Source organism: Durio zibethinus, chromosome 6 (assembly GCF_047325235.1).
Source record: "Durio zibethinus cultivar Kanyao isolate XHJ-2024 chromosome 6, ASM4732523v1, whole genome shotgun sequence".
Lineage (NCBI taxonomy): Eukaryota > Viridiplantae > Streptophyta > Magnoliopsida > Malvales > Malvaceae > Durio > Durio zibethinus.
This window is the reverse complement of record NC_143167.1, coordinates 3,855,883-3,882,500: the sequence shown is the minus strand read 5'-3', so window position 1 is coordinate 3,882,500 and position 26,618 is coordinate 3,855,883. Positions and strand designations below refer to the sequence as shown.

The 26,618-nt window shown below is 34.9% G+C and overlaps 4 protein-coding genes and 1 pseudogene across 10 annotated transcripts in view; 2 read left to right on the top strand and 3 right to left on the bottom strand.

Annotated features, from left to right (window-relative positions):
- Positions 1 to 5,693, bottom strand: part of LOC111286603 (ABC transporter G family member 3-like) — a 6,391-nt gene extending 698 nt beyond the window's left edge. For both annotated transcript variants that reach the window (XM_089761860.1, XM_022876649.2), the window contains exons 1-9: positions 4,372 to 5,693; positions 4,179 to 4,258; positions 3,270 to 3,556; positions 2,919 to 3,090; positions 2,527 to 2,640; positions 1,963 to 2,091; positions 1,389 to 1,580; positions 668 to 754; positions 138 to 410 (exon numbers count right to left, since the gene is read on the bottom strand). In XM_089761860.1, the coding sequence (XP_089617986.1) occupies positions 138 to 410; positions 668 to 754; positions 1,389 to 1,580; positions 1,963 to 2,091; positions 2,527 to 2,640; positions 2,919 to 3,090; positions 3,270 to 3,556; positions 4,179 to 4,258; positions 4,372 to 4,843 (1,806 nt within the window). In that variant the 5' untranslated portion in view covers positions 4,844 to 5,693. The remainder of the gene's footprint in view (positions 1 to 137; positions 411 to 667; positions 755 to 1,388; positions 1,581 to 1,962; positions 2,092 to 2,526; positions 2,641 to 2,918; positions 3,091 to 3,269; positions 3,557 to 4,178; positions 4,259 to 4,371) is intronic.
- Positions 5,694 to 7,541: 1,848 nt separating this feature from the next.
- On the top strand, positions 7,542 to 11,821 carry LOC111286778 (cell division cycle protein 48 homolog). The gene is made up of 9 exons (XM_089761857.1): positions 7,542 to 7,632; positions 7,737 to 7,902; positions 8,227 to 8,455; positions 8,612 to 9,378; positions 9,628 to 9,849; positions 9,967 to 10,038; positions 10,132 to 10,413; positions 10,537 to 10,896; positions 11,273 to 11,821. The coding sequence occupies exons 1-9, from the start codon at positions 7,604 to 7,606 to the stop codon at positions 11,567 to 11,569; spliced, it is 2,424 nt and encodes an 807-aa protein (XP_089617983.1). The 5' UTR covers positions 7,542 to 7,603; the 3' UTR covers positions 11,570 to 11,821.
- A 125-nt stretch (positions 11,822 to 11,946) lies between these two features.
- Positions 11,947 to 17,369, top strand: LOC111286779 (uncharacterized). Its single transcript, XM_022876975.2, has 5 exons — positions 11,947 to 12,959; positions 14,770 to 14,879; positions 16,095 to 16,306; positions 16,760 to 16,908; positions 17,028 to 17,369. Exons 2-5 carry the CDS (start codon positions 14,834 to 14,836, stop codon positions 17,113 to 17,115), a joined length of 495 nt encoding a protein of 164 aa, XP_022732710.2. The 5' UTR covers positions 11,947 to 12,959; positions 14,770 to 14,833; the 3' UTR covers positions 17,116 to 17,369.
- Positions 17,370 to 17,654: 285 nt separating this feature from the next.
- On the bottom strand, positions 17,655 to 20,032 carry LOC111284241 (high affinity nitrate transporter 2.6-like; annotated as a pseudogene). The gene is made up of 3 exons (XR_016342700.1): positions 18,410 to 20,032; positions 18,204 to 18,315; positions 17,655 to 18,118 (listed from the first exon to the last, which is right to left on the bottom strand). The product of XR_016342700.1 is annotated as a high affinity nitrate transporter 2.6-like (transcript).
- Positions 20,033 to 20,164: 132 nt separating this feature from the next.
- LOC111286518 (SNF1-related protein kinase regulatory subunit beta-3-like) lies at positions 20,165 to 22,748 on the bottom strand. Of its 5 annotated transcripts, XM_022876530.2 has the most exons (5): positions 22,730 to 22,748; positions 22,526 to 22,638; positions 22,168 to 22,294; positions 20,854 to 20,894; positions 20,165 to 20,777 (listed from the first exon to the last, which is right to left on the bottom strand). In XM_022876530.2, exons 4-5 carry the CDS (start codon positions 20,878 to 20,880, stop codon positions 20,433 to 20,435), a joined length of 372 nt encoding a protein of 123 aa, XP_022732265.1. In that variant the 5' UTR covers positions 20,881 to 20,894; positions 22,168 to 22,294; positions 22,526 to 22,638; positions 22,730 to 22,748; the 3' UTR covers positions 20,165 to 20,432. The 5 variants fall into 5 exon arrangements, with proteins under 5 accessions (XP_022732265.1, XP_022732263.1, XP_022732262.1 ...); XM_022876528.2 differs by lacking the exon at positions 22,730 to 22,748 and having other exon boundaries at positions 22,168 to 22,302; positions 22,526 to 22,702; XM_022876527.2 differs by lacking the exon at positions 22,730 to 22,748 and having other exon boundaries at positions 22,526 to 22,702.
- Between the last annotated feature and the right edge of the window lie 3,870 nt (positions 22,749 to 26,618).

Sequence of the window (26,618 nt, the reverse complement as noted above, 5' to 3'; positions counted from 1 at the left end):
TGATCGTAAGATTGCTAAGCCTAGGTGAAAAATAAAGATTGGAAACGAAAATAATTCTAAAAATGTAGACAATCGAGAACAACTAGTTTTAGGTGCAGCACAAAGCACAATTAGTCTTATATATAGTGAAAACTCACATGTATGATTACAAGTGTTAAGACACTCCAGAAAATATTTTGCCACAAAGAAGCAACAGCCAGCATCAACCCTTCATTTACCAAGAGGCACATGAAGAAATTCAGCACAAAGTACATCAGCAAGCTGAATTCATCTCGCAATCCTATTAAGAAATAGAAGACAAGACTTGATGATATGGAGATGAGGAAAAGGAATGGAATGCTGGAGAGAAGTTGCCCAAACAGAAAGACTAAAGCTCCTGAATGCTGGTTTGACTCCTCGATGGCATATATCTGTGAAGTAGAAAAGCAATTTGAGCATGACAAAAGAAAGGGCCCAATCATGCAACTTTCCAAATTGGAGGAGGAAATCACAAAATTTAGAAAACTTCTCTTATTTATTAGTTAAGATGGGAGGGGATATTCAAATTGGAGACCTCCTTTTACAAGGAAAGATGTGGCTGCCATTAGGCTATTGCCTTGGCCAAGAACTTCCAGAGGCCATCACGCTCAAACCAAAAAAACAAGGTACCAAAGTCGAGTAGGATCACCTTGATTTCTTTCATTAGTGCAGGTACTCCAGCGATGCTTAAAAGCGAAGTAAATGATACAAATACAAAAATTGCTGCAACTCTTGTCTGCAATGAGAAAACATAAAAGTTAGAAACACACCCCTGCTTCAGTAATTGTTCAGAAATACAAATCCAAATAAGTCAAACTTCAAAAAGCAAGATAGAACACACCATTCATCTGAGAGGCAGGAATCATTATGATGAATATTGCATATGTTTTAATCAAAATACATTTTCTATTTGCTTATCATAACAAGCTCTGACTGTAATTTGCTACAAAAATACCCACAAAACGCATCTCTAGGACTATCACTTCATTGACTGGATGAAATGAATATTGAAAAAAATTTTTGGTACAATAAGAATGACAGTTTTTAAATTATTTAAAGTTACTTGAGAAATTCTACATTCAAAAAAGAAAGGTAGTAGAAGTGCACCTGAGCAGCTCAAAAAGATCTGCTACTTACCATGAAAGTATGACATTAGCACATGCTGACGATGACAAACCATCAATAGAAGCAGTAAGCAGAAAAATAAGAAAAATATTCTACAGAGAATAAACATGATGCAACTATAAAAACTATAGATATATGCATCACATTGGTACAAATATTTACAAAACCAGTTTGGATTAAATTAAGTCAAATTCACCTAAAACATAAGAGCAAAGATATTTTGACTCATGCACATTTTTACTCACCACAACTGAGGACAAAGAATGTCCCAAGCCTGAAAATACCGTTCCAATACACAGTGTAAGAAGCATATAAAGAATAAGACGAAGCCAGTAGTATTTCCATTCCCTTGACATAATTAATAAGGATCTCCAAGTCAATACTGCAATTCGTGTGGCACTACTAGCCTTTCCCTTGCTTTTGAGAAGTGGACCTTCCTGTAGAATGCAACAAAAGTGAACAAAAATTACGAAGGCTGACTTATAGCCACCATAAGACTCAAGGAAGTCATGCAAGAAAAATACTAAGATACATGGTAAACAGATGTCAGCCATCTATACTCTATCATACCCTTAACTTTGCTCATTCTAACCTTTAATGTACACCTGAGGTATATTAAACTACTCCTTGTAATGTATAATCAAACAGTAAGGACTGGAGAGCACCATTAGTTGCAAATCTAACACATGCCCCAAATTACCAACCAATATAATAACCAGCCACACACGATGATAAATGTAAGTAATGCTTCCTATAATCCTATTATTAATGGCCAAGAAATTATAAATGGTTCAACACGAATAAGGATACATATTCTACCTTCTCTGTGAGTCTCAGAATCATATTTTCAACTGCAGTAGCATCAGCCGATGATTTATATGTTGTCTCAAGAGTACGAATTGCAATGGCAGTATCCATATTCACAGATGAAAAGTCCCCATTGTCATCCTGTCACAATGTCCCAGTTCATATAAATTATGCAAATTGTAGCAACATTAAAGACTGGAAACCATTATTCAAGGGAAAAATAGTAAAACATAGAAACAGTTCAGATTGGTAAGACCTCCATTTTAGTAGGATCATAACTGGGTAATGACTATTTTTCTAATTTAAGTGACATAAAAGGCACAGCCAAAAATGATGGACTAGATGTAGTATGATGATTTAATACCAAATATACTAGAGTTATAAAATGAAATAATATAATGCACCATACAAGCATCTTTAATCCTCTTAATTTACCATCAAGCCAACATTATCCAACAACTTTTGAGATCTGACTCAAATGTTTTATAATACTTTCATTTTTGGGGTTTAACTTGTTCTCTCTAAGTACCAATGAGGCTTCGAACTACAACATACAGAATGAGAATCATTCATTACCTGCCAATTTTTGCACATTGCAATGATCCTGTCAAAATCTGTATTTATGGCACGTAGAAAGTGATCAGAAGGACTTTGCATAATTGGGCAAGGGAATCCAGCATTTGAGAAGTGCTTCATCAAGAAAAGGGAGATAAATTAGAATAACCAGAAGGCACAACAAGTACTCATCACGAAAAATTAAAAGAAAAGAAATTTCTTCATAAATGGATTGTATCTTAGTTTCCTAACTCCACATTAGGGAACCAAGTCCAAGTAAGCATATAACAGAATTTTAATTGGACTTTTTTTTTCTTCCATATCAAATGATGCTTACATCATTAAGTCACTAACAAAAGAAAATCAAAACAAAGATAAGAGCAGCAAAAATAATTATATATACAATCAGTTACCTGCAAACAAGCTAATGTTTCCCCAAAAAACAGGGTGTTTCCATTTGAAAGCAGACAGATACGATCAAAGAGACCAAAAACTTCTGTACTGCTCTGGCAAATGGTGAAAATGAGAGTGCATCCTGTGCTTGAAAGTTTCTTCAGTGTTACCATCATTAAAAGGGCAGAGACACTGAATAAAATAAAATACTAAAATTTAGCAGTAACATAATAAATCATCTTGATTCTCTGGAAAGTAGATGGCACACCAATCATACAGTCAGCCTGGTAGAGCATGCAGAAGACAAGGAACATGAAAAATAAAACACTTTTAAGAACAAATTAAGGAACATAAATAAATAAATAACCTACCTGTCAAGATGATAAAGAGGCTCATCTATAAATAAGATACGTGGCCTCATCACGAGTTCCCGAGCAATGCTAACACGCCTTCTTTCACCACTAGGAAGGCCTTTCATATAGCAGTGACCACCAATCAGTTTGTTTGCATAGTCACCCAAGGACATGGCATGGATGGCTTCCTCTACCACACTCTTTTTCTGACAGAAAAAACCAGGAAGTTGGAGCAAAGCTGAGTAGTATAGATACTCCCGGACTGTGAGTGAACCAATTAGAGTGGTTTCCCTGTCAACAAATCCCTGAAAATTGAATGTTTCAAAGTAAAAAAAAAACCAACCTTGAAACAGAATGCTTCCTCGAAACTTCTGTTCAACTAAAATAGAATTAATTTTGAAAAGGAAAACATTTAAAACTATCACTATCACAATAAGAAAAATTAGCCCGGTTTCAAGAAAAATAATATGGAGCTTAGATACATATAGGAAACAAAAATCAAATATCAGTTCAAAAAAGGGAGTTCATTGAATCTTGATTCATGATGCTTGCTAAATTGGAAACCTAAGTGGGATTGAGTATCAAAGGATTAATCACCTAAGAGAATTCACATAATGAGACGAGTGAAAGAAACAAGGACTATAAGATGATTCCTAAAATTTATGATTCAAAACTGGACTGAGACTTGTTTAGACAATTTCAAGTATAATTCAACTTCTGTTAGGTCAGTTGTACATATCATAATTGCAAAAACACATATCCAAAAAGTTTTACAAGAAAAAAAAAAAAAGAATGGACATCAATTTGAAGATAAAAAGTAGCCACTTTTACCAGCAAAGAATCATCCTATCAACATAACAACCATAGGAAGCATCAAAAGTGATATCTAAAAGTTCCTCCCTTCATGAAAATGTAACGGAAACTCACATATGAACCATAAGGCATGTCCTTTTTAGCCCCATTCACGAATACTTCACCATACATTTTAGCCGAAGGATGTAATCTTCCTAAATTCAAGAGAAAACAGGATTTTAGTCTTAAAAATCTGGAATGAAACATAGGAAAAGCATAAAAAAGTGGTTGCTCAATAAGTAGCAGATATAAGAGTCATGCTAAAGACCTGCAATAGCCCTTAAAAGTGTGGACTTCCCAGATTTTGCAGGACCCATGATTACTGTCATTGTGCCACGTAATGCATAACCATTTGAGCTCTTCACAACCTTATTAGAATATTTCCTTTTCCCCTTTATGGTAACAGTCAAATCTTTCCACACAACTGATGCACCAGCAATTTTTCTTGCAACAGCTGAACCCTCTGGCAGCGGTGGTGAGGGCAAGGACCCACTATTGAGCTTTGAGAGAGACAGGGAGACTGGCGTGGTTGCAGCATTGATAGAGCCACCTCCTTCCTCCACCCTGACATCCACATCTGTATCTTCCCACTGGGGCGAATCCTCAAATGAGATAGGTTGTCTGAGAGAACCAGGTTTCCGCAAATAGAAAAAGTTACTTGAGGGCACCCTACTTGTGGGACTACTGGCTGAAGAGGATGAAGACCTATAATTGTCTGACTGAGACTGTATTTCTTCCATTTATCACTCCTGATTTCCAAACCTTCTGATTGTAGAAACAGCACTGGCAAATGAATTGGGAACTTGATCGTATCCCACTTAAATAATTAATTGATCACACTGATTTATAACTGCACACATGGCTGTACATGTAAACTTTCAATGCCTTCACAACCCCTAATTAAAACATCATGTCAACTGCTAAATGGAAATTAATATTAAGCAATGATTCTGAAATTCCTACTAAGGGACCGTAGGAAATCAAATGAGTTTAAAGTCTAACTATTAGGCATTTGAATTTAATTTCCTCAAAATGCAAAGGAATTTGAATGTAAAAACCTCAGCCTGTATTCATTATTGGGTAATTAAACAAAAGATTGCCCATCCTTTCAAACAAAATCAGAAGCTCAACTTTCATTGAGATAATCAATGCAATGCAAAATGATCAATGGAGCACAAAAAAAAAAAAAAAAAAAAAACCAATAGCCCAAAATTTCAAATAATCCAACAGTCCACATCAATGTAAACTATTTGTCAGCATAACAAAGCAAAATACTAATCCATTTGACCTTTCCCCTGACCACATATTATCTGTTTACTTGATACAACACCAAATACCCAGTACTCCATTTCATTACCAAGAAAAAAACCTCAATCCTTCAACTTTTTTGTCTTTTCTTAGTAAACTTAAGTACCCAACAGCAGACAAAATAAGCTAAGATCCCATGTCAAAAAAAGCAAACTAAAACATAATAAGAAGAAGAATCAAAAGCTAAAGAGAAGTGTGAGGAAGAGACAAGCCTGGATCCGAGTAATAGAAAGAACTTCAATGACAAGGAAAAACGACAGGGAGTTAGAATGTGAGAAGAGTGGAGTGAATGAAACCAAAGCCTTGGTTTTTTATATTCCTACTACCAAAAAAAAAAAAAGAATCTAAAAACTCGGCAAATGTTCGTGGATTACTTGACCCGCTTTTGGCGGGTCTCTCTTTATAATCGTTTTCTTGCTTTGCTAATTGCTTTCATTGCTGAGCATCTCTCTGTCTACTCTAAAGAACTTTCTTTTGTTTTTTTTTATATTATATTAAACCTTTTTGTTTTTGTGCGTTTGATGTTTCTCTTTTCCAAGGGTCGCTTTAATTTATTCTGAGAAGAATGTAATGATGTTAGTTTGCCAATCATACCCCTTCAAAAGCGCTACTCTTCGTTACTTTATCGTGATTTATTCTCCCCCTTAAAAAAATAAATACAATTCTACTAATGTATTTATTAATTTTATAATATAATATAATATAAATTTCCCTAACACACATGGCCAGTCTCAAATTCAAATAAAATGAAAAAGATTGCGAAAGAACGACTGTTAATATAAAACATAATTAAATTATGATATGAAATGAAAATAAATTTTTTAATATAATATTTATGTATTTTTTGTTTAAAATTATTTCATGTCGCTGGTGATATCAATTAAATTAAAATTTTTTAACATAATATAGATATACTAAAAGCCTTACTTTTGCACAAAAAAAAAATTTGTAAGCCCTTTGAAAGAAATTATGTAAAAAAGAAGTTGTATCATATTAATCAAATCAATCTTGAGTTTTGATGTATATAATTTATATCATTATTTAAATTTTTAATTGAATTAATGTTATGAATAAAATGACATCAATTTAATTAAGAACAGTTACTAAAAAATTAATAAAATTATTATAAAAAATATAGAAGTATGAATACATATATTTCTTTTTCAATAACTACCCCAATGTGGGTTTGTCCAATTAGAGTATTAGTTTATTTGGCTTGTGATTTAAGGGAAATGGCAAGCACATTCAAAGACCTCATGATTTGACTGAGAACGTAATTTGCAATGATTGTAAAACAAACCATGCTGGCAACTTGTTTGATACAACTAATCATGGTCCGTTTTTGGGTCATACCATTTACTTTTGCTAATTTTGACCAAACACAAATTGCTTTATACTGTTTTTGGGTCATACCTTTTACAGTTTTGTACATGAACGTGATAAGATTTTAATTTGTAAACACCTCAGCAGTTTGCATGCATGATTTTTAAAATCGATAATTTTATATACGAGATAATAATATAATAAAAAATATATGAAAAAAATAAAAACAATGTGATTTAAAATTGATTAAAAAATATATAAATTTGATAAAAATAAAAATATTTTATATTGAATATATCAATGAATTATAATAATATAATTTTAATACTATATATATATATATATTTGATACGAATATATAAATTACCGACCCAATGATAAAAATGTTTTAAATTTTCTTTTTTTCTTTCTTAGTTGGGCTTTAAAATGGGCTTCAAGGGCTTTCGCCTATTGTACATTGGGCCCAAAACACTGTTTTTAGTGGGCCCCCGAGTTTTTGAATGGATGAATTTGTACCCAAAAGGGATTTGTCAATAGTTAGTGCCCAAACTTTAATAGCCATTCCATAATCCATTAATGCCAAGTAGTGGGCCGCAGCCTAAAGCTAAAATTAGAAAATTAATTGTTTTAAGTCAAGATTTTTTTTTTTTTAATTCCAATTTTATTTCTCTCAATTTTTTTTTTCTTTAAATTCGATTGAAAGCGGAAATACAAAATCCCAAATAATAAAGAAAACCTTTTTCTTGTCGAACAAGATAAAAAGAATGAAAGACTATAAATAGCGATCGAAGCCTTTTCCCAACGCTCACTTAATTATTCGTTTTTTATTACTCTTTCTCTTTTGCTCTCTCGTTTTCGCTTTACGAAACATGAGTCACCCAGCTGAATCGTCCGACTCGTGAGTCAATTTACTTCTTCCGATTTTCTTTTCCTTTTTTTCTCTACGATTTTCTATCTTCAATTTTGTTGGGTTTAATCTTAAATTTTGCTTCTTTGATTCAGGAAATCGGAGAGGAAAGACTACTCGACGGCGATTCTGGAGAGGAAAAAGTCGCCGAATCGGTTGGTTGTTGACGAGGCGGTCAACGATGACAACTCCGTCGTTTGTTTGAACCCCGACACCATGGAGAAGTTGCAGCTCTTCCGTGGTGACACTATTCTCATCAAGGTAATTAAATTAATTAATTAATTAGTAAAAAACCTATTTTAATATATTTTTAATTATTAGGGTTTAGTTTTGGCGATTTCTCTTGGGTTTCGTTAGGGGTTCGTTTATTTTTAAATTAATTTTGGGTCTTCAAGACTGTGTTTTGTTGCTTTAGAACCTTAATTCTAACGCGATAAGAGTTAGGTTTTATGGTTACCGAAGGCTTAATTTCAGGATTAGATGAAAATTTTTGTTAATTAGAAAGCTGAATTTTGAAGTTTTAGGGTTTTCCCCTGTTTTAAGGTTTAATGCTGTTGTTCTTATTTGAGGATTTTGTTGGTGTAGGGAAAGAAGCGAAAGGATACAATCTGCATCGCTCTTGCTGATGATCAATGTGAGCCGTCGAAGATTAGAATGAACAAAGTTGTCAGGTCGAATCTGCGGGTTCGGCTTGGAGATGTTGTGTCTGTGCACCAATGCCCTGATGTGAAGTATGGGAAGCGTGTTCACATTCTTCCCATTGATGATACCATCGAAGGTGTTACTGGGAATTTGTTTGACGCTTACTTGAAGCGTAAGTTTTTAATCTATCTACTGTCAATATAACTGTTGTCTAGTTCTGACTGTGTACTTATCTATTACTGTTTTGTTGGTTTATCTTTCTTTGTTATTTTATTGTTCTTTGTCTTGTTTTGTTGGATTGTTTTTTATGTTTGTTTGTTGTTTGCAGCTTATTTCTTGGAGGCTTATCGTCCCGTGAAGAAAGGAGATCTATTCCTTGTTCGAGGAGGGATGAGGAGTGTGGAGTTCAAGGTCATTGAGACTGACCCGCCAGAGTATTGTGTAGTTGCCCCAGACACTGAAATTTTTTGTGAGGGGGAACCTGTTAGAAGGGAAGATGAGGATAGGTTGGATGAAGTTGGTTATGATGATGTAGGTGGTGTTAGGAAGCAGATGGCTCAGATTCGTGAGTTGGTGGAATTGCCACTAAGGCATCCTCAACTTTTCAAATCAATTGGTGTTAAACCACCCAAAGGAATTCTGCTTTATGGACCACCGGGTTCTGGTAAGACATTAATAGCCAGAGCTGTTGCTAATGAAACTGGAGCTTTCTTCTTCTGTATTAATGGACCAGAGATTATGTCCAAATTGGCTGGAGAGAGTGAAAGCAACCTTAGGAAGGCTTTTGAAGAAGCTGAGAAGAATGCTCCATCTATCATCTTTATTGATGAGATTGATTCAATTGCTCCTAAGCGTGAGAAGACCCATGGTGAAGTTGAGAGAAGAATCGTTTCACAGCTGTTGACTCTCATGGATGGACTGAAATCAAGGGCTCATGTGATTGTTATCGGGGCTACTAATCGTCCAAATAGCATTGATCCTGCTTTGAGAAGATTTGGCAGGTTTGATAGGGAGATAGACATTGGTGTTCCAGATGAAGTTGGTCGTCTTGAAGTCCTTCGCATCCATACCAAGAACATGAAGCTTTCTGATGAAGTGAGATTGAAATCTGCATTATTTAGTTATTTATGTTTTGGTATTTCTATATTTAGCAAATAAAATTATTAGATCATGATTATATTTGGATGCATGGAATGGATTTAACTACTTAAGCCGCTAACCCTAATGATGCACTGAGATTGGTTGTATTTTGGTCCTCAAATTAGCTTATTTTCTGTGCTAGAGTTTCTCCATGACTTGTTCTCTTTTGTGTTCCTTGTTGGTTACTTTTCTATCTTTTTTCAGGTTGATTTAGAAAGGATTGCAAAAGACACTCATGGTTATGTTGGTGCTGACCTTGCTGCTTTATGCACTGAAGCTGCTCTGCAGTGCATCAGAGAGAAGATGGATGTCATTGACTTGGAGGATGACGCTATTGATGCTGAGATACTTAATTCAATGGCAGTTACAAACGAGCACTTCCAAACTGCCCTTGGAACTAGCAATCCCTCTGCACTGCGTGAAACAGTAAGTGATAATTTCCTTTGAATTTTCATCGTGATGTGCATGTATGATCAATTTGTATCTCAAGATCAATGAATTTTTCTCAATTGTCTAAATTGCTCATTTTTTTTGTTCATCCAGGTGGTTGAAGTGCCTAATGTCAGCTGGGAGGATATTGGAGGCCTTGAGAATGTTAAGCGAGAACTTCAAGAGGTGATTGTCATTGCTTGATCAGTTTATAGGCTTAACTCCTTTTCAAGCTTGTTGCTAAAACTTCTATTTTTGTGTTTCTGTTTGGTTGTTAAGACTGTGCAATATCCTGTGGAGCACCCAGAGAAGTTTGAGAAATTTGGCATGTCACCTTCAAAGGGGGTCCTCTTTTATGGTCCTCCTGGATGTGGCAAAACTCTCCTTGCTAAGGCTATTGCAAATGAGTGCCAAGCTAACTTCATCAGTGTCAAAGGCCCTGAACTGCTCACCATGTGGTTTGGTGAGAGTGAAGCCAATGTTAGAGAAATATTTGACAAGGCTCGACAGTCTGCACCTTGTGTCCTTTTCTTTGACGAGCTTGATTCCATTGCTACACAGGTTTATTTTTGCTCCATAAATTGTTTTAAATTTCGATACATGCATATGTTTTGGTCTTCCATTAAAATTTGAATACTGAATAGTTATTTTTACTCATTTGATGATATTATTTAATTGTTACAGAGAGGGAGCAGTGTTGGGGATGCAGGAGGTGCTGCTGATAGGGTTCTAAACCAACTTCTAACTGAAATGGATGGCATGTCAGCTAAAAAGACTGTTTTTATCATTGGGGCCACTAACAGGCCTGACATTATTGACCCGGCACTTTTGCGGCCTGGGCGGCTTGATCAGTTAATTTATATTCCTCTTCCAGATGAGGAATCCCGTCACCAGATCTTCAAGGCCTGTTTGAGAAAATCACCCATCTCTAAAGATGTTGATTTGAGAGCACTAGCTAGGTATACCCAAGGTTTTAGTGGGGCTGATATTACTGAGATTTGCCAGCGAGCATGCAAGTATGCCATCAGAGAGAACATTGAGAAGGTATGCTTCTGCTGCCTTTACCATCAAGTACTTTATAAGTGGTTATAGTCTTTTAGAAAGTTAAAACTGTATTTTGTTTTTCATGTTTTAAAATTTATGATTGAGGTGCTCATAACTGGCTCCTTTCCTGTTATTCATTATCTCTTTTAAGCTGATACTGTTGGGTTGCCTTTCACATGGTTATATGCTCTGATTGTAGTCTTGTTGTATTCTTTAAAATTCAATTACTTCCACTTAATGATATCTTCAATTTATTCATCTGTGACCTATCATGCTTTGAATGCTTTGCTTGCTGAACAGAGGCAATATTGGTATCTATCTTGTGTTGATAACTTCATCATAATTAAGCATTAAATTAAACTGGAACCATTTGCAGGACATAGAAAGGGAAAGAAGAAGAAGAGAGAATCCAGAGGCAATGGATGAGGATGCTGAGGATGAAGTTGCAGAGATTAAGGCTGCACATTTTGAGGAGTCCATGAAGTTTGCTCGAAGGAGTGTTAGTGATGCTGATATTCGCAAATACCAGGCATTTGCTCAGACCTTGCAGCAGTCCAGGGGTTTCGGATCTGAATTTAGGTTTTCACAGATTGGGACCACCACTGCTGCTGCATCTGATCCATTTTCAACTTCTGCTGCTGCTGGTGCTGACGAAGATGATTTGTATAGTTAGGTTAAGTTTGGTAGGTTTAGCAACGACTTTTGTCTTTTATGGTTATTGCATTTATCTTGGATTTAGCACATTAATCCAGAATGTTGTTCTATTTACTAGAATGCTTTATTGTTTTATGTTTTAAGTTGATTGCCAAATATTTGTCAAATTGCAAATAGCTAGTAGCTACTAAACTTGATTACTGTGGAAAATTGTAGTAGCTAGGAAGCTCTTGGTATGAAAATTTGGGTCTGTTAGACCAATTCAAATTAACGATTCTATTTGGCGCCATCATCTCCCAGTTTGCCCATTAAATTGCTATCGGCTTGTAGGCCCTACTACATTGCTTAGTTTCACATGCTTTTTGAGGAACCCTGGTGCCTGGAGCCTGGTGTGACGCATGACCTCAATACTGTGGGTTTCTTTCCAATTGGCCATGCTCATATGTTGCTCCCTGCATGTTAGTTTCTTAATTAATACCTAATACATAGGCATATCCTGCGAGCTAGGACCTTATTTTCATTCTTGGTGGAGTGATTGTTTGCATAAGCAATTCTCTGAAATCTCAGGGTCAGTGATTGACAATTTTGATAGTGTTAATTAAGACGAAAATTGCCTCCTCCTTGTACATGTAAGCTCATTCCAAATTATACTTAAGAATAAACTGATACAATCCAAAACGTGATGGCAAACATACATTCAAGGTCAAGGACATAGCCTTATATACCCGCAAAAAGGAAGGAAAAAAAAAAACATATAGTCAAAGCTCTTATTATACATACATCACCTCTCTTATTTCTCTCAAATTCGACAAAAAGTATCGTATCCTCAAGGTTTTTTGGAGTGTGCTTTAGTAGCACAAGCAGAACCAAGAGTTTGATAGTTAACATATCGACTTGGAGCTGATGAATGCTTAGACCCTTTTGGCATACAACCCTTAACTTCCTTCTCATGGAAAACCTCCTGTTTATTATGATTCAGTACTTGAGGATTCATCTTCACATAATCCACGGATGCAGGCCTCATTGTGCTAGGAACGCTTGATGGGATATCACGACCGCCCATAGCAACGTCCGGAGAAGAAGAAAACATCAAGAGGAGATAGATGAAAATTATGCAAAATATTGTGGCAGACATGTTGGAAAGTGATCGTACTGTTTCTTCTATTCTTCTTTTGTGTTTTTTTTTTCCCGTAATAGTTTGGTTTCCTCGTGAGTTGGAGAGGTTTTTGAAAGGGTTTTATTATGGGAGAGGGTTTTTAAAGGGAGTGGCTAAGGAAAGTATCGAATGGGGGGTCTTAAATAGGCTCGTGAGTAGCTGAAAATAAAGAAGATAATCAAGATATGAGTCGTAAGTCATTGCTATAGCGTTGCATTAGTTTTGAAGAGTGAGGTGATGTTAAGTTGGTGAGGTGGGTGCCCTTTCTTTTTCTTTTTCTTTTTTTTTTTTTTTTTTGTAAACTGTGGAAGGTATTGAGATGCCCGTGAGCTTCTTTTATTACACAATCAAAACCAATATCTGTTGCTTCAAAAGCCCGAAATCTAGACAGTTTCCTTTCCTCAAAATTTGAGTCTCCATAGGGACCGCTTTCTTGGAATAGTAAAAGATATGCGAAAACCCCTTAAATTCTCTGTAGTAAATTAGGATTGGTTTTTCATCATAGTGGAAGAATTAGATTGCAAGGAAGAAATTACGTATATATAGAATGTGTTTATTCTTATTTGAGACTACAATTAAGCATTAATGGCATTTACTTTGGTCGGTTAGACAGACACTATAGGTTCATTGCATGCACGATGCAAAATACAATTACTAGTATCCCTCCATAACCAAGCTTCCATTTAAGAAACAATAATAATATTTCAGAAATAGGCCAAAGCTTTTGTTGGGTCGAGATTTTCTTATTGAGGGCTGCTTTTGAAATTAAAAAAGCGGAGAGAGGCAATGTAGTTGATCTTTAACTCGCCATTAATATGGAAGATAAACTTCAAGCATAACATAAGCTTGATATACTGTACTGTTACTTTCTCAAGTCATCTAAAGTTTCTAAACACACATTTAGGGAAAGTTTAAAATCTTACAAGATCTTTCTAAAGTCAACTTTAATCTCCTTATGCTCTGCCAACATGGATACATTGATTATATAGGCCACTCGTCGAATGTAGTTCATAGCTGGTGAATCCAAGCTAACCTACACAAAGGTTATACTTCAAAGTTTTCGAGATGATAATCTCACCTATTGCCTTTCATTTTCATCACAATATAAATATATATATATTTGTTTATTTATTTATACTTGAGGCTGCCATGATTTAAAACTTGATCAATAAAATTAAGAGTCAAATACTCTACCAACAAATCATGCGGCTGTTGACAGCAATACTTTCTTTTCATGTTCACTTGCATATATAATTTGCCTATTAATACAGAAAAATATTGAAGTATCCGACCAGTTATATCCTTGTTTGATTCAGCGCAGCAAGAACACAATCTGTTTGGTACAAAACTTGGTAATAAATTGAGGGATGGTTGGCATTAGGTGAGAGAAGGTGCACTGTTAAATGAAAGTAGAGAAGAGGTTTTAATTTCAAAATTTAAGCCATTTATGTTTGGAGATGTTAGACGTTTATTAATCTTGTGGAGTAATTCTCAGCCAGTCCTGTAATTTTCCACAGTGCAAATTGGAGACTAGTTTCACGTTTTGTCTATGCATCTTTAAGCTTCGTGCCAACATACATTGAATAGCCGTCCAGAATTTGTGGCCCTTCAAATAAATGCTCATCAAGATTTGAACTGGTAGGAGAAAATAAAAACTATATGCAGTACAAACTTATTAGTTATTGCTATCATTGTTTAGAAACTGAAACCAAAAATCAAGAACCTTTATCAGACAGCAAGCAAATTTGCTGTACTTTTCTTGCCTGGAATTATATTAAAAAAAGGGTTTTGCTTATATCTTTAGCAAAGTTAACAGTGCTGTAATTAACAAAAGATTAATGTTATTAACAGAAACTTTAAGAATAAGGTTAATTTTATCCTTTTCTTGCCTGGAATTATGCAAAAAGGGTTTTGTTAATACTGCCTAGTAGTTGATTACTGCTATTGATGGTACTTGTGAAACTCTCAAAAATTGATGGCAAAATTTAGGTGCTTTCAACAATTGATGGCACTTGTGAAATTATATTGTTCATCGGGGGCTAACGTGAAATTTTGTCCGACAGCAAAGATAAGAGACATGAGACTAGAAAAAACAGTATTGCATTAACTAAGAAAGACTCTTTACGAATGGAGCTCTCAGTTCGCTCTTTAACGTTTGCATCCTACTCCAAGAGTAAGTCTCAACAAACTAAAAAATTCTCATTTATTTGATTTACACAGAATTTTTTATAGACAGTTTTATTTGTTTTTCTTTTATCTCTCTTTATTATGAACATAACCACACAAGCTTTATGAAACTAACCGGAAGTAGTTCTAGTTGTTGTAGATCCCTGTAATGAAAATTACCGGTTAAAGATTAGGCCAGGGTCTTTACCAGGTGGTTGTTTTATCTGAATATATGAGTTTTTAAGGGCCAGCTGCAGGTGGGTTACTCGTATTCTTTTAATGAAAACTTGATTGGCCATTCATTGCTTGCACTTGTTTTTTCAAGGTGATGATAGTTGTGGTTGTGGGTGGTGAAGGGAACCATAACAATAGGGAGGCACTAGAGTTAATGTTAGTTGGAGGTTATTGTTTTAATGAGAGTTCTTCTATTGGATGGGTGGATTGAATGCTTTGGTTTGAATCTTTCTGAAAATGCATTTTTTGGGTCCTTAGGTGGTTTAGAATTTTATATATGTGGTTAATTGCTACTAAGGCTTGAGGTCTTCTGAATTTTAGAAGTTGAAGTTCTTGCCCGGCTTGGTTTCATTACTGATAATGATTATAGATAGGTGATTGTTGATGCCATTACTATCAGCATCATTTATGACTTGAAAGAGAAAAGCCTCGTGTTTGTAAATCTGATTATCAGTATCATAAACACTGAATTAATTGTCATTTTATCTTTCTGCTGGAAAATTTGAAGTGCTTAAATGCTTTGAGTAAGCCGGAAACAACTGTTATTTCCACTGCGAATTGGGCTTTGGTTTCCTGTCTGCTCTGTTCTTTAAATTGGATTTATGATTTGATTATAAAGCTTCCATAATCTTTAGCAAGCAGACTTATTGTTAAAGACAATATATGGATCCAAGTAACATTCTGCATTATTTTCATTTCATATTGTCTCACACAAGGCAGTTTGCCTGTGTTGTTGGAGAGTTATACCGGATGATGATTTTGATTGTTAGATGAAATTTGTGGCAAAAATTGTCAGTTTGCTTAAGCCCTGCGAGCTATGCTGGTTTGGTTTATAAACATTTGACTATTATAAAATAAAAAGCCTTTAGGCCAATTACTTCAAAAGTCACATAAACTCTGATCCTTAAGCAATTTAAAGATGATTCTACAGTCTTGTTAAGTTGGAGGATGCTTGATTTTTCTGATATTTCTTTTTGATGTTGTGAAGCATTTGGAGATCCCTGGCCAAAATTCCAGAGTGTGCTAGACCACAGAGTCTGTTCTTTGATTGGTGAGAAATCAAAAGAACATAGAATAAAATTATCCATTGTATCTTCTGCTCTGCCAGAAACAATTGCTTCAGTGGCCATTAGTGCAACAGTTGTGGGTGCAGCAGCAACATTTCTTGTTAGGAGAACTAAAGCTTCTGATGCAACTGAGGTGTTTAATTCTTTATTTTCCTCCCTTAATTTCTAGAAATGTTCATTTCATAAATTTTTAAACAGCTAGAATGTTCCTCAACTCCCCTTCTGCTTCTTCAAGTGCATTTTAGTCCGAAAGATGAAAAGAATACATTTTAATTTCTTAAGATAGTTCTTGGATATTCTACAAGTATATATTTGAGATTGGAGAGTTTTTAGGTGTTTTCCAGAAAGATTTCAGGTATAGGAGTTAGATTTTGATAAATTAGGCACCCTTGGCTTTGGGCTCAGAACTTCTGATATGTCTTGTTATCTGCAGTGACATCCATCCCTCCACCTCCATAGGCCACAATACCATTCTACCAAACTCACGTCATACTCAGTTTATTTCCATTACACACTAAATTGCCTCAATACAATTCCCCTCCAAGGCCATCAACCTAACTGCATTTTTTTCCCTTTCAAATTGAAGGTTCCATTGAGACCATGTGAAGATTGTGGGGGTTCTGGGATATGTTCAGAGTGTAAAGGTGAAGGATTTGTGTTGAAGAAAATGTCAGAGGACAGTGCTGAAAGGGCAAGAATGACAGCAAAGAATATGGCCACTCGATTCACAGCTGGGTATATTTCCTAATTAATGCACCATATTCATGCTTTCTTCCCCTACCATTCGTTACCTATGTCTATATATGTAGGCCCTCCTTGACGTTCTGTTGAGCATTTGAGCTTAATCATTTCAGACTTCCCAAGAAATGGAGCTACTGCACAAAGTGTTCTTCTGCTCGATCTTGTACTACTTGTGGAGGCAGTGGAAAGTTAAGCTACTAGTTTTGCTCTAACCATTTTGATGCTTCAAACAATGTTGTTCTTTTCACCCAAAATTTTGCTGCCCCATGGAAGAATAGGATCAATATTCGCCTAAGAATAGAAGTGAGTTGACTCTCTTCTATGTCTTTAAATTGATGAATGATGAAAATAATTTTTTTCTCTTTCAGAGAGCATATAAATGCCTTGTTTCATGCACCTAAAGTAATTAAGTGAAACTTTTTGTTCTTATAAATATAATTTTCTGTTCCATCTCACACTATATATACAATTTATGTGTACTATGCTATTTGCAGCATACCTAGCTTTTAAAAATGAAAATAGATCGATCAAACTGGTGGTATCAGCTTTATGCAAGACTCTAGATTAAGAATGAAATGTGAGAGAGACATTTTTGTCAAAAAAATGAGTTGAGAGAGAAAAATTCGAAGTTTGTTGGGCTTGAGAATCTGCTGACTTGCTCATTAAATTTGTATGTCACTTCCATATGAAAAATTTAGATGCATGTTCAGGCCAATGAAAGTTTGTAAACGCTTTTCAGATTTACGAGGTTTCTAAACAGAATTTGAAGCACTAGTGATTGCTGAATGAGAAAATATATAGTTACAGAAAGAGAGATATGTGAGCTTCACCCTCACTCTGATATGTTTATATCCATTGAATTTGAATATGTATCTAGCTACTTCTGTAAAACTTATCAGAGAAAATTTTGAATTTTTGAATATGTATCTAGCTACTTCTGTAAAATTTGAATATGCTTGAGTCCCAAGAGAAAAAAGGATCATTGCTAAGACAGCAATTGGAAGTGAATCAGCCTGGCCAAGCCATATACAGAACACACCTCCTAGAGTTTGAAAGAACCAAAGGATCCATAGCCTGCCTCTCATGCCAAACAATCGTGCTGCTATATCAGAGTCATAACTGTCCAAGGGACGAGCAAAGAAGTTGGCCTTGCCAAAGCTAGCAGCTATAGTCCCAGCAGTGTGGAGTTCAAGATCAAATCTGTTGCACATACAAAAATTCATATTGTTATCGTTGTTTCGTCATTTGTGACAAAAAGGGACAGAAGATATGGTCGGGATAGTAGCTCTCATAAAAATATTCTGAGATGACATTGTTAATAGTCAATTCAATGCCCATAGAAAACCCATAAAGGAGGAAAAAGATCCATGTTCTGTAGTTTGTGATGGCGTATCCAAAAACCTGAACAAGATAAGCAAATCAGCACTAAATTTTATTGGATCATACTGATAGCAAGCTCAAGTTAAAAGAAAGAGAGGTGTTCCAAAAACTTTACCTTGGAGAGCTTATCTTTCGTAATTTCACCCTTCTTCTGTAAGGGACTTAGGTTTCCATCAGGCAAGTCTGGGCCAAGAGTTAGAAGATACCCATAATGACATGGAGCCACCCAGGAATGAAAGAAGCAATCCTCCAGGCAGTGAAGGGAGTTGCACTGGCTAGCCTGATTAAATGATAAGCTAAGGGCATCAAGAGTTGAGTGACTTCACCGCCCATGTCACCCCATTCACCTGTACATCCATTGACAAGCCCTATAATCCTGCCATTGAACATTCTTGTTGTCCAATACTGACATGACACAAATGTTGCGAGGCAAAATACAATCATGAACTGGACCGCTAAGTAGCCTTAGCATCTGAAACAAAAGACATTCAGAATACAGTAGAGGCTGATAGCATTAGAAGAAATGCAGTCCCATAACTTGCACCAATCAGTCACAAACTGCACCCGTCACTAGCCTGGACAATATGCTTCCAGAGACAGAAGCAACCCCAGCATTGCCAATATTTACTTGTTTTAAATCAAGATTATCACGAATGATGGGAACAAGGGGTACTGCAGCAAAAATAGAGATAAAAGAGGTGAAAAAGGAGATCCAAGCTAGATGAAACGTTCTCATGTGAGGCAGAGCAAATTTTGCCATGGTATGATCAGTTGGGATGCTAGATGATGCAACTGAGAAGGCAAAGGTTTGTTCTCCACCCGTTTCTCCATGCATGGAAGTCCTATAGAACCTTCATTTTCAGCCATTTTTCTTTGTTTTAAAAGAAGTCCGTTCTACAAAAGTATGAAAAGAAAATAAGAAAGTCTCTTGATATTGCTTGGATTGAGTGTACTGGGGTGGTATGATCTTCATAACTGAACTAGCCAATGAACTTGCACATTATAAATTCTTAGAAATTCAGACTCTTAATGTAACTATAGTAGTTGTGCACATAATAAGGATTACATACGGTTACATGATTATGGTAATTCCAATTTATAGGGATTATGATAAGGAAATATGATTCATTTGATTCTCTCCTAGCTTACAGAGAATCTCTTGTATTTTAAATCACTTTCTGGTACAAACAATTTATAATAATTACTTTAACACCAATTTTAAAACAATTTGAATAAAAAACTGATGATATACATCATTGATTTTTTTCTGAAAAAAATGTAAAAAATGCTTGTAATGTAAATGTTCTTTTAACTCATTAGGTATTAGAGGAGCATTATGGCCAATCATCCAAGTTTTACCTTGAAGTAATTGGTGGTTGGTAAATAAAATTAATGGTTTTAATTTCTTATTCAATAGTCTACTTTGAAATCAATTTGCAAATGGCAGACTTGAGTAACAATCAGCTTGAAAGCGACCCATGCATATGAATAGTCAAGTAACCGAAAGTTATGACCCTAAAAAATTTCTAGCTGTTGAAAAGAGTAAACAGACAAAAAAAAGAAGAGAACCAAATGGACCATGAAAATGGTTGATTTAAGTCACTTCACTTGAGGACAATAGATCCTTAGATCATCTTTTAATAAAAGAAGTAAAATTTTCTTCAGACAATTTCTAATTCTTTTTAAAGGTCGATGAGTTTTTTTAGTCAGGAGCTTGTGTTTGGCCTGCCACGAGCTTGGATTCAATCCTAAGGATGACTGGAATATCGTCCCTTAACCAAGGCAATCGACCATAGCCATATAAAAGAAAAAGAATCAGAGTTTAGATAGTACTGATCAAACATATCACAAAGCTATCTGATGGCAGACATACCTATCAAAATGAACCAATCCATTAATTCAATGCCCACAACTACAATAGCTTTAAGTTTGGAACCATACCTTGGCACCAAACAAGCTCACAACCCTCATAACATAACTAATATTTTAAGTCAAATGTTAATTTTCGGGTTCAATGTACAACCCCTAGGTCATTAACTGCTGTGAAACCAATAAATATTCTTTCTGCTAATTCTGCATTTGAGTCTATTGCAACTAATTCCGTCACAAGGGCAAATCAACCTACCCAACGTGAAGCTCTATTCTCTATTCATATGTTGAGTACTGGTACTCCCACTTCTTGGAACTGGTTTGTACAGCACAACTGTAACGTACTTCGAACGGAAGCGCTGAGTGAACCCAAGTGCAACTACAGATCTTGGCGCCTCTCGGTTTTCAATATAAAGATGATTTAGAATCACATTTTCTGGCAAAGGAAGATTCCCAGAAACATTCATGCTTGCAGGGTAGCTAAACAAGGTTTGATGCAGGTGTGGAGGTACAACTGGTGGGTCACGTGCATCATCTTCACTCCCAGGGAACGCATTATTATAACTTGAATCAGGTGATCTTGGCACTTCAAACCCCATGACAGTTGCTTCATCCTGAACAAAAAGACTACAAGTTTAAACTCTGTAAATTTTTAGTAGTCCAAATAATCACCAAGATTGCATGACTTACTTGATCTTCACCACCTTGTTTGTTCATACTGAGCAGTGACACTACAGGACACAAGTAAGCCGGAAATAAAGCAATTATTTCTACTGTAAGCCTTTCAAAGTTTAACAAAGCAACATGTAAACTTAACAACTAAAGAAAAACCCAAATACTTGTGACGTTGCAAAGAAAAACAACCATGAAAAAAGAATTCAAGAAGGCTCCATTGAAGCTAGAGTGATGAATACTAGGACATTATAGTCTAGGGAAAGTTTGCTAGAGGTCAAGAATATATAAGATGAGGCTTTAAGCTCATCAGCTGTTTTGAATTGCGTTCTGGAAGACTTGAAAACGAATTCTGCCTCCAACAGAAGGGCCTTCCTTGCTATCATAAGCAAAAGCCATTCAACTTAAGCATCAAGAATGATCAAAGTATCTTAAGTTGTCTAAGAAATACAAAGTAGAATCATTTAGAGAGTATGAGTAAAACATCTTTTCCCTACCCACAGGTAGCATCTACACAGATGAATCCTCTTATTTAGTGAAATGTATATGTAACTGACATTCAGATGTATTTTACAGGGTCACCTGTGAACTAAAATGCCTTCTTATTTAGTAAGATTTTTTACACAAGCAATAAATTTTGGGCTTATGTAAAAACATTGGAAAACAAAATGTTGTTTCTGATGGAAAAGCTCTTTGATAAATTAAAGGATTCAAATAAATCCTCGTTTATTTCTATGCAACTGGAGAGATATTTGGCATTAAGCGAGAACCATATCCACATTGACATACTTTGGATGGTAAAATAATACGACTGTCTTACGAATTCTTTTATCACAAACGACTGTTGAGCCTATTGCATCAACAACCAAAACCCCAAAGGGACATGTAAAGGTCTGTTCATATAATCTATTAAAATAGTCCTATTCAATTCATAGCACGATGGGCAACAAAATTCCCACAATTCTGTGAAGCATCAATTCTAAGGAACTCATATAAGCGCTCTCACAGACTCACTCTTACAGCATTCTCTAACCAAATACCCCTGCTACTCTAGAATTCACTACAATATCCAATCTTTGTAACAAGAGTAACCATAACATTGAAAACGCAAGTATCTTCAAAGCCTACAATGCAAAGCTTCTTATAATCCACATATCTTACTCGAACCCAAAGAATTCAGCTCAAGAAACAGACCCAAAGCTAAAATTCCACAGAATACTAAAAAAAAAAAAAAAGGAACAAAATTCTTCATAGAAAATACAAGCCAACTCTAAGAGAAATATTAAAGCCAGGGAAATTAATTTTTTAAATAATAATAGAAAAGAGACTGACCCGATTTGATTGTGGCCCAATCGCCTTCAATCACCAAAACCCCAACTTTTCAATACCACGTCTCCCCTTAAAAAACCAAACTTTGCAGTAAAATAATTGAATGATTTCTCACTGTCACCAAGCTTACCTGCAAAACTAAAGCAAACCCACATTAAATCAAATCCAAGACATTAAAAACTTAGCAAAACAAAAAAAAAAAAACCCAATAATTCAAACCCCTAGAATTCACTGAAAATCTATAAAGTTCAGCTAAAAAAAAAAAGAACCCAAGATGGAATTTCTAGAAATATGAAATACAAAGCAACCAAGTTGTGAAAAAAGAGAAAAAAAAAATTAGATAGAAAAGAGTGTAGGTTACCCTGGGAAGAAGAGAAAATTTTCAGAAGAAAAATAAATGGAAAAAAAGCAATTGTTGGAGAAGAACCCAAAAATAAGAGAGTAGCTAGTGGTAGGGGAATCCGCCACGAGAATCTGCTATGAATATTGTTTTATTAAAAGCATCAATGATAACAAAGTATTTAAATAAATAAATAAAAATAAGAAGAAGTGATGAGAAACAAACATAATAACAACAAAATTTTCCTTTTTCTCATCGTCTGGGGGTTTTTGGACATTGAACTGGGAATAGAATGAGGTGCCCAAATTACACCATCTAGTTCTAGATCATCCAGATTTGGACTTAGAGCCCAATCACGTTTCTCAAATTAATTCAAGCCCAAATTTCCTATTTCATCTTTTAGGCACAACCCTCCTGTGTTAGCCCAGCTTCCACTACTGTTAGGCCAAGTAATGGAGCTAGTCTAGATTCTATGTCCATGGACCTCACCACCCTCCTTTGCCCCGAGTAATTAGTACAGTCCCCCATTACCCAAAGACATTTTCGAGGCAACTTTCTGATTATCACACTTTTATTTTGTCTCTTATTCTGTCCCTCTGAACAACAAAATTTTGCTTCTATCAATGTGTTTCAAATAATTTAGAGCCATTTTTATAGTCCAAAATCAGATGATTATGAAAATGTTTTGATTCACATTTCAAAGCTAAACCCTCAAAAAGTGAACTAATGTTGTGGGATGAAACAAATTAAGGTTAATTATTTTAATGAAGCCGGCATTAAAAATTGCTTTGGTTTTCTCGGTTGTGAGGTTACAAGATGAAGGGTTTAATATATATATTTTTTATGCTTTTAAAAAAATTCAACTAGTTAGTGCATCCAAATAATTAATCCAAGAAAAAAAATGACATGCATGATTTAGAAAATTCGGATTGTCATATATATATGGTCGGTGACCTTTCAAAACAAAGATTAGCCATCAGACAAAGAAAACAGCACTGTCAATCCTTGAACAAGGATATACATGCAGAATCAAAGAAATTTGCTTAAGATCCCCATGTCATGTGAATTAGTATTCTAAGTTTAGTACTTATTCTTCAAGGGATGTATGATTAAAATAATGTTCTTTTCGTTTGCTTAATTGCAAAAAATTATGTGAAACAGAAGTTATAGATAGCAAGTGGAGGAGACCATGGGTGGCCAATTTGTAGAATTCCCAAGAAAAATAATTATGTCTTCCATCATTACATGATGAAGCAGTTGCAGAGATCAGATCGATAGTGTCGCTACTCGATTGTTCAAATTTTCGTATCTTATAGAATTATTTTTGGTATCTTCCTGTACAATTAAAAGTCCCGAACTTTTTTTTTAATAAAAAATTCGAAGGGTTGTGTCCACAAAAGCACAAACTCATAAGGAGGAGAAGAAGAAGAGGATGATGAAATGGCTTGGCTTCTAATGCCATGCTGATGCATAGCTTCAAAGCTGCAAGCTGAAGTACCTCCTGCTGCTGACATCAAACATGGCCTTTTTTCACACTTAAAAAGGATACCAATAATCCACGTAAATCCACTACACTTACTACATGTGTTCAATAAAAATTAGAATAACACCATAACAAATAATATATAAAATAATTTTAATTTTTTCATTAAGAACAATCATGCAATTTTTTTTAAACTATCAAAGAAATTAAATCTATTTTTTCAAATAAAAATATATAAATTTATCGTTCAAATTAAATATTTAAGTGCGCAATTTATTGAATTTAAATCATTGATGCATGATAAAGAATATATAAACTCTTTATACAATATGCCCTTGCTTCAATCTTATGTATGAAAATAAATTCTTCAAAACTTTACCTTATAAGACTTTAATAAGATAGCATTCTTGTTCAAACAGGCTACGCAAACAAAAATAAAGCAATAAGACAATGAAATTTGTTAGCAGATGTGTTTTATATTGTACTGGGGCTTGTTTTAGGAACATCGATACTCAATTCTCAATGGCTTGAAAATTAAAGCAGCCGAATTTCAAAGGACTAATTTATTCTTATCATCTTATTTGGACTGCCTGGTAACCTTACATCGTCCACCGATGTCCCATTTCAGTCTGATGATATTTCCCAATCTCCCACCATTCCTTGAATGGACAAAATATTTAAGAATTACGAATGGTACATTGCCTTCTGCCTTTAAACTGATTTCCAGGGCGAATACATTTGATAGATTGTAACGAACATGCTCCATTATTTCCGAAGCTATTATCTCGCCTCTCCTGTTTGGAAGTCTACAATGAACAGCTAGCTATCTCCAAGAAATTATCTTGTGCCCTTGAAACCCTTTTTGGGGCTTTTTATGATCATCATGCATTCCAAGTTGCTGTTTCAAAAAAGGTTGTCTGAACTTGAAACAGATGATCTGTCAGAATAAACGGCAGCAAGAGCAAAAACCACCCACTGGATATAGAGGGGCTGATTGCCTGAACTGCAACGAAATGGTCAGAATCTAGCTAAGGGGCCAAGCATTTACAATAGATCCACTTGATGGATAACTTCACCAACTTCTACAACTGCTTATATACAGTTTCTCATCAACCACAAAAATGGAAGTAGAATCCGACTTCCCATGCATTAGGAGTTATAGATCATGGGACTTTAGATTAAGAGTGTCAAATAATTTAATTAATTGAAGTGGTTAATTAATTGAAGTGGAAAAAAAAAAGAGATCATATTCATATAGAAAATTAAGGAAAATTGAAGTCTTTTGCAAACCCAAGTATATTATCAGTAGCGTGTTGGCAATTGCCAATTGGCTTGGTGAATGGGACCAATTACGCCTCGTGTACTCTTGACAAGATCACAATGACATCAACAGTCAACAATATGTAACTTGAATTTGAAAAGTCAAAAATCCATGCAAAATGCTTTTTCAAAGGCTAATAAGAAACAAAATAAATGGTTTTTTTTTTGTTAGTAATTAAAAAGGAAAAAAGAAATTGGCCAAGATCACTCAAGCTCAAATATGAAAGCAAAAGGCCAAAAGGATGATAGGGGAGCATTAGGAGTGGACGAAGGGGAAATATATGAAAGGAAGTAACACAGACTGTCGTCGACACACTGTCCTTCACCCAGCCCCATTGTCACATGGAGTAGTGGCCCCGTACGTACGGTTTCCACCATTGGAACCACCGTGCTTCCCACGTGATACTTCCCCGGCCCACCGTTCTTCTCAGCATTGGAACCACAACTTTCTCACCCTTTTCTTTTCTCAAAATTCTTACACTTCTTCAATTTAAAATTAAATAGTACTACTACCAAGAAAAAATTAATTAAATTTATAAACCCATAAATAATTTTAATTTTAATTTAAAGCATTAAAATGCAAAGCATACGTGATATAAGTTCAATATTTGATAACTTCAAACATAAAAAAATAAAAAATAAACCTTTTCAATTCATTAGCAATGAAATTAATTAAACACTTGGTTGAAAGTTGTAAATAAAACTGATATGTTACATTAAATAGGAAATTTTCAATCAATTCATTTGACATATGTATTTCAATATGTTCGTAAAACTCTTTCATCTCATATAAATTTCATATCAGTCTTTAAGGATATTTGAGTAGTTTTGATTAGTTTTGGAAGAAGTTAAAACTTATTTTTATTTGTGCCGAGTTTCAAATTGAGAGATAAAATCCTAAAATTATATAAAAAAAAGCGATTAATAACAAAAGTAGAAGTATTTTTTGTGCTTACACTTCGACATTCAAGTTAGAAGTCGATTATAAGAAGTCAGAAGAAGAGTAAAATAAAAAAAAAGTAAAATAAAGAGAAATTTAAGAAAGCAAAAGCTTTAGATAGTATCTGAATGATCATATTTATAGATGAAAGATGAGACATCTATAAGATAAATTGATGACGTGATCAAGCTAATATGATGCTATACATGTTAAGCCGATCCAAAAATTAAAAATATATTTGGTTATCTGCTTACAGTCTCTAATAAATGAAAAAACCCTTTTGCACTTTGAACCCAATAATACCCCTAATACTTTTCTTCCTCCCTCATCATTTTTCTTATGTTTTTTCCTTCTAACATTTTTTTGGAGAA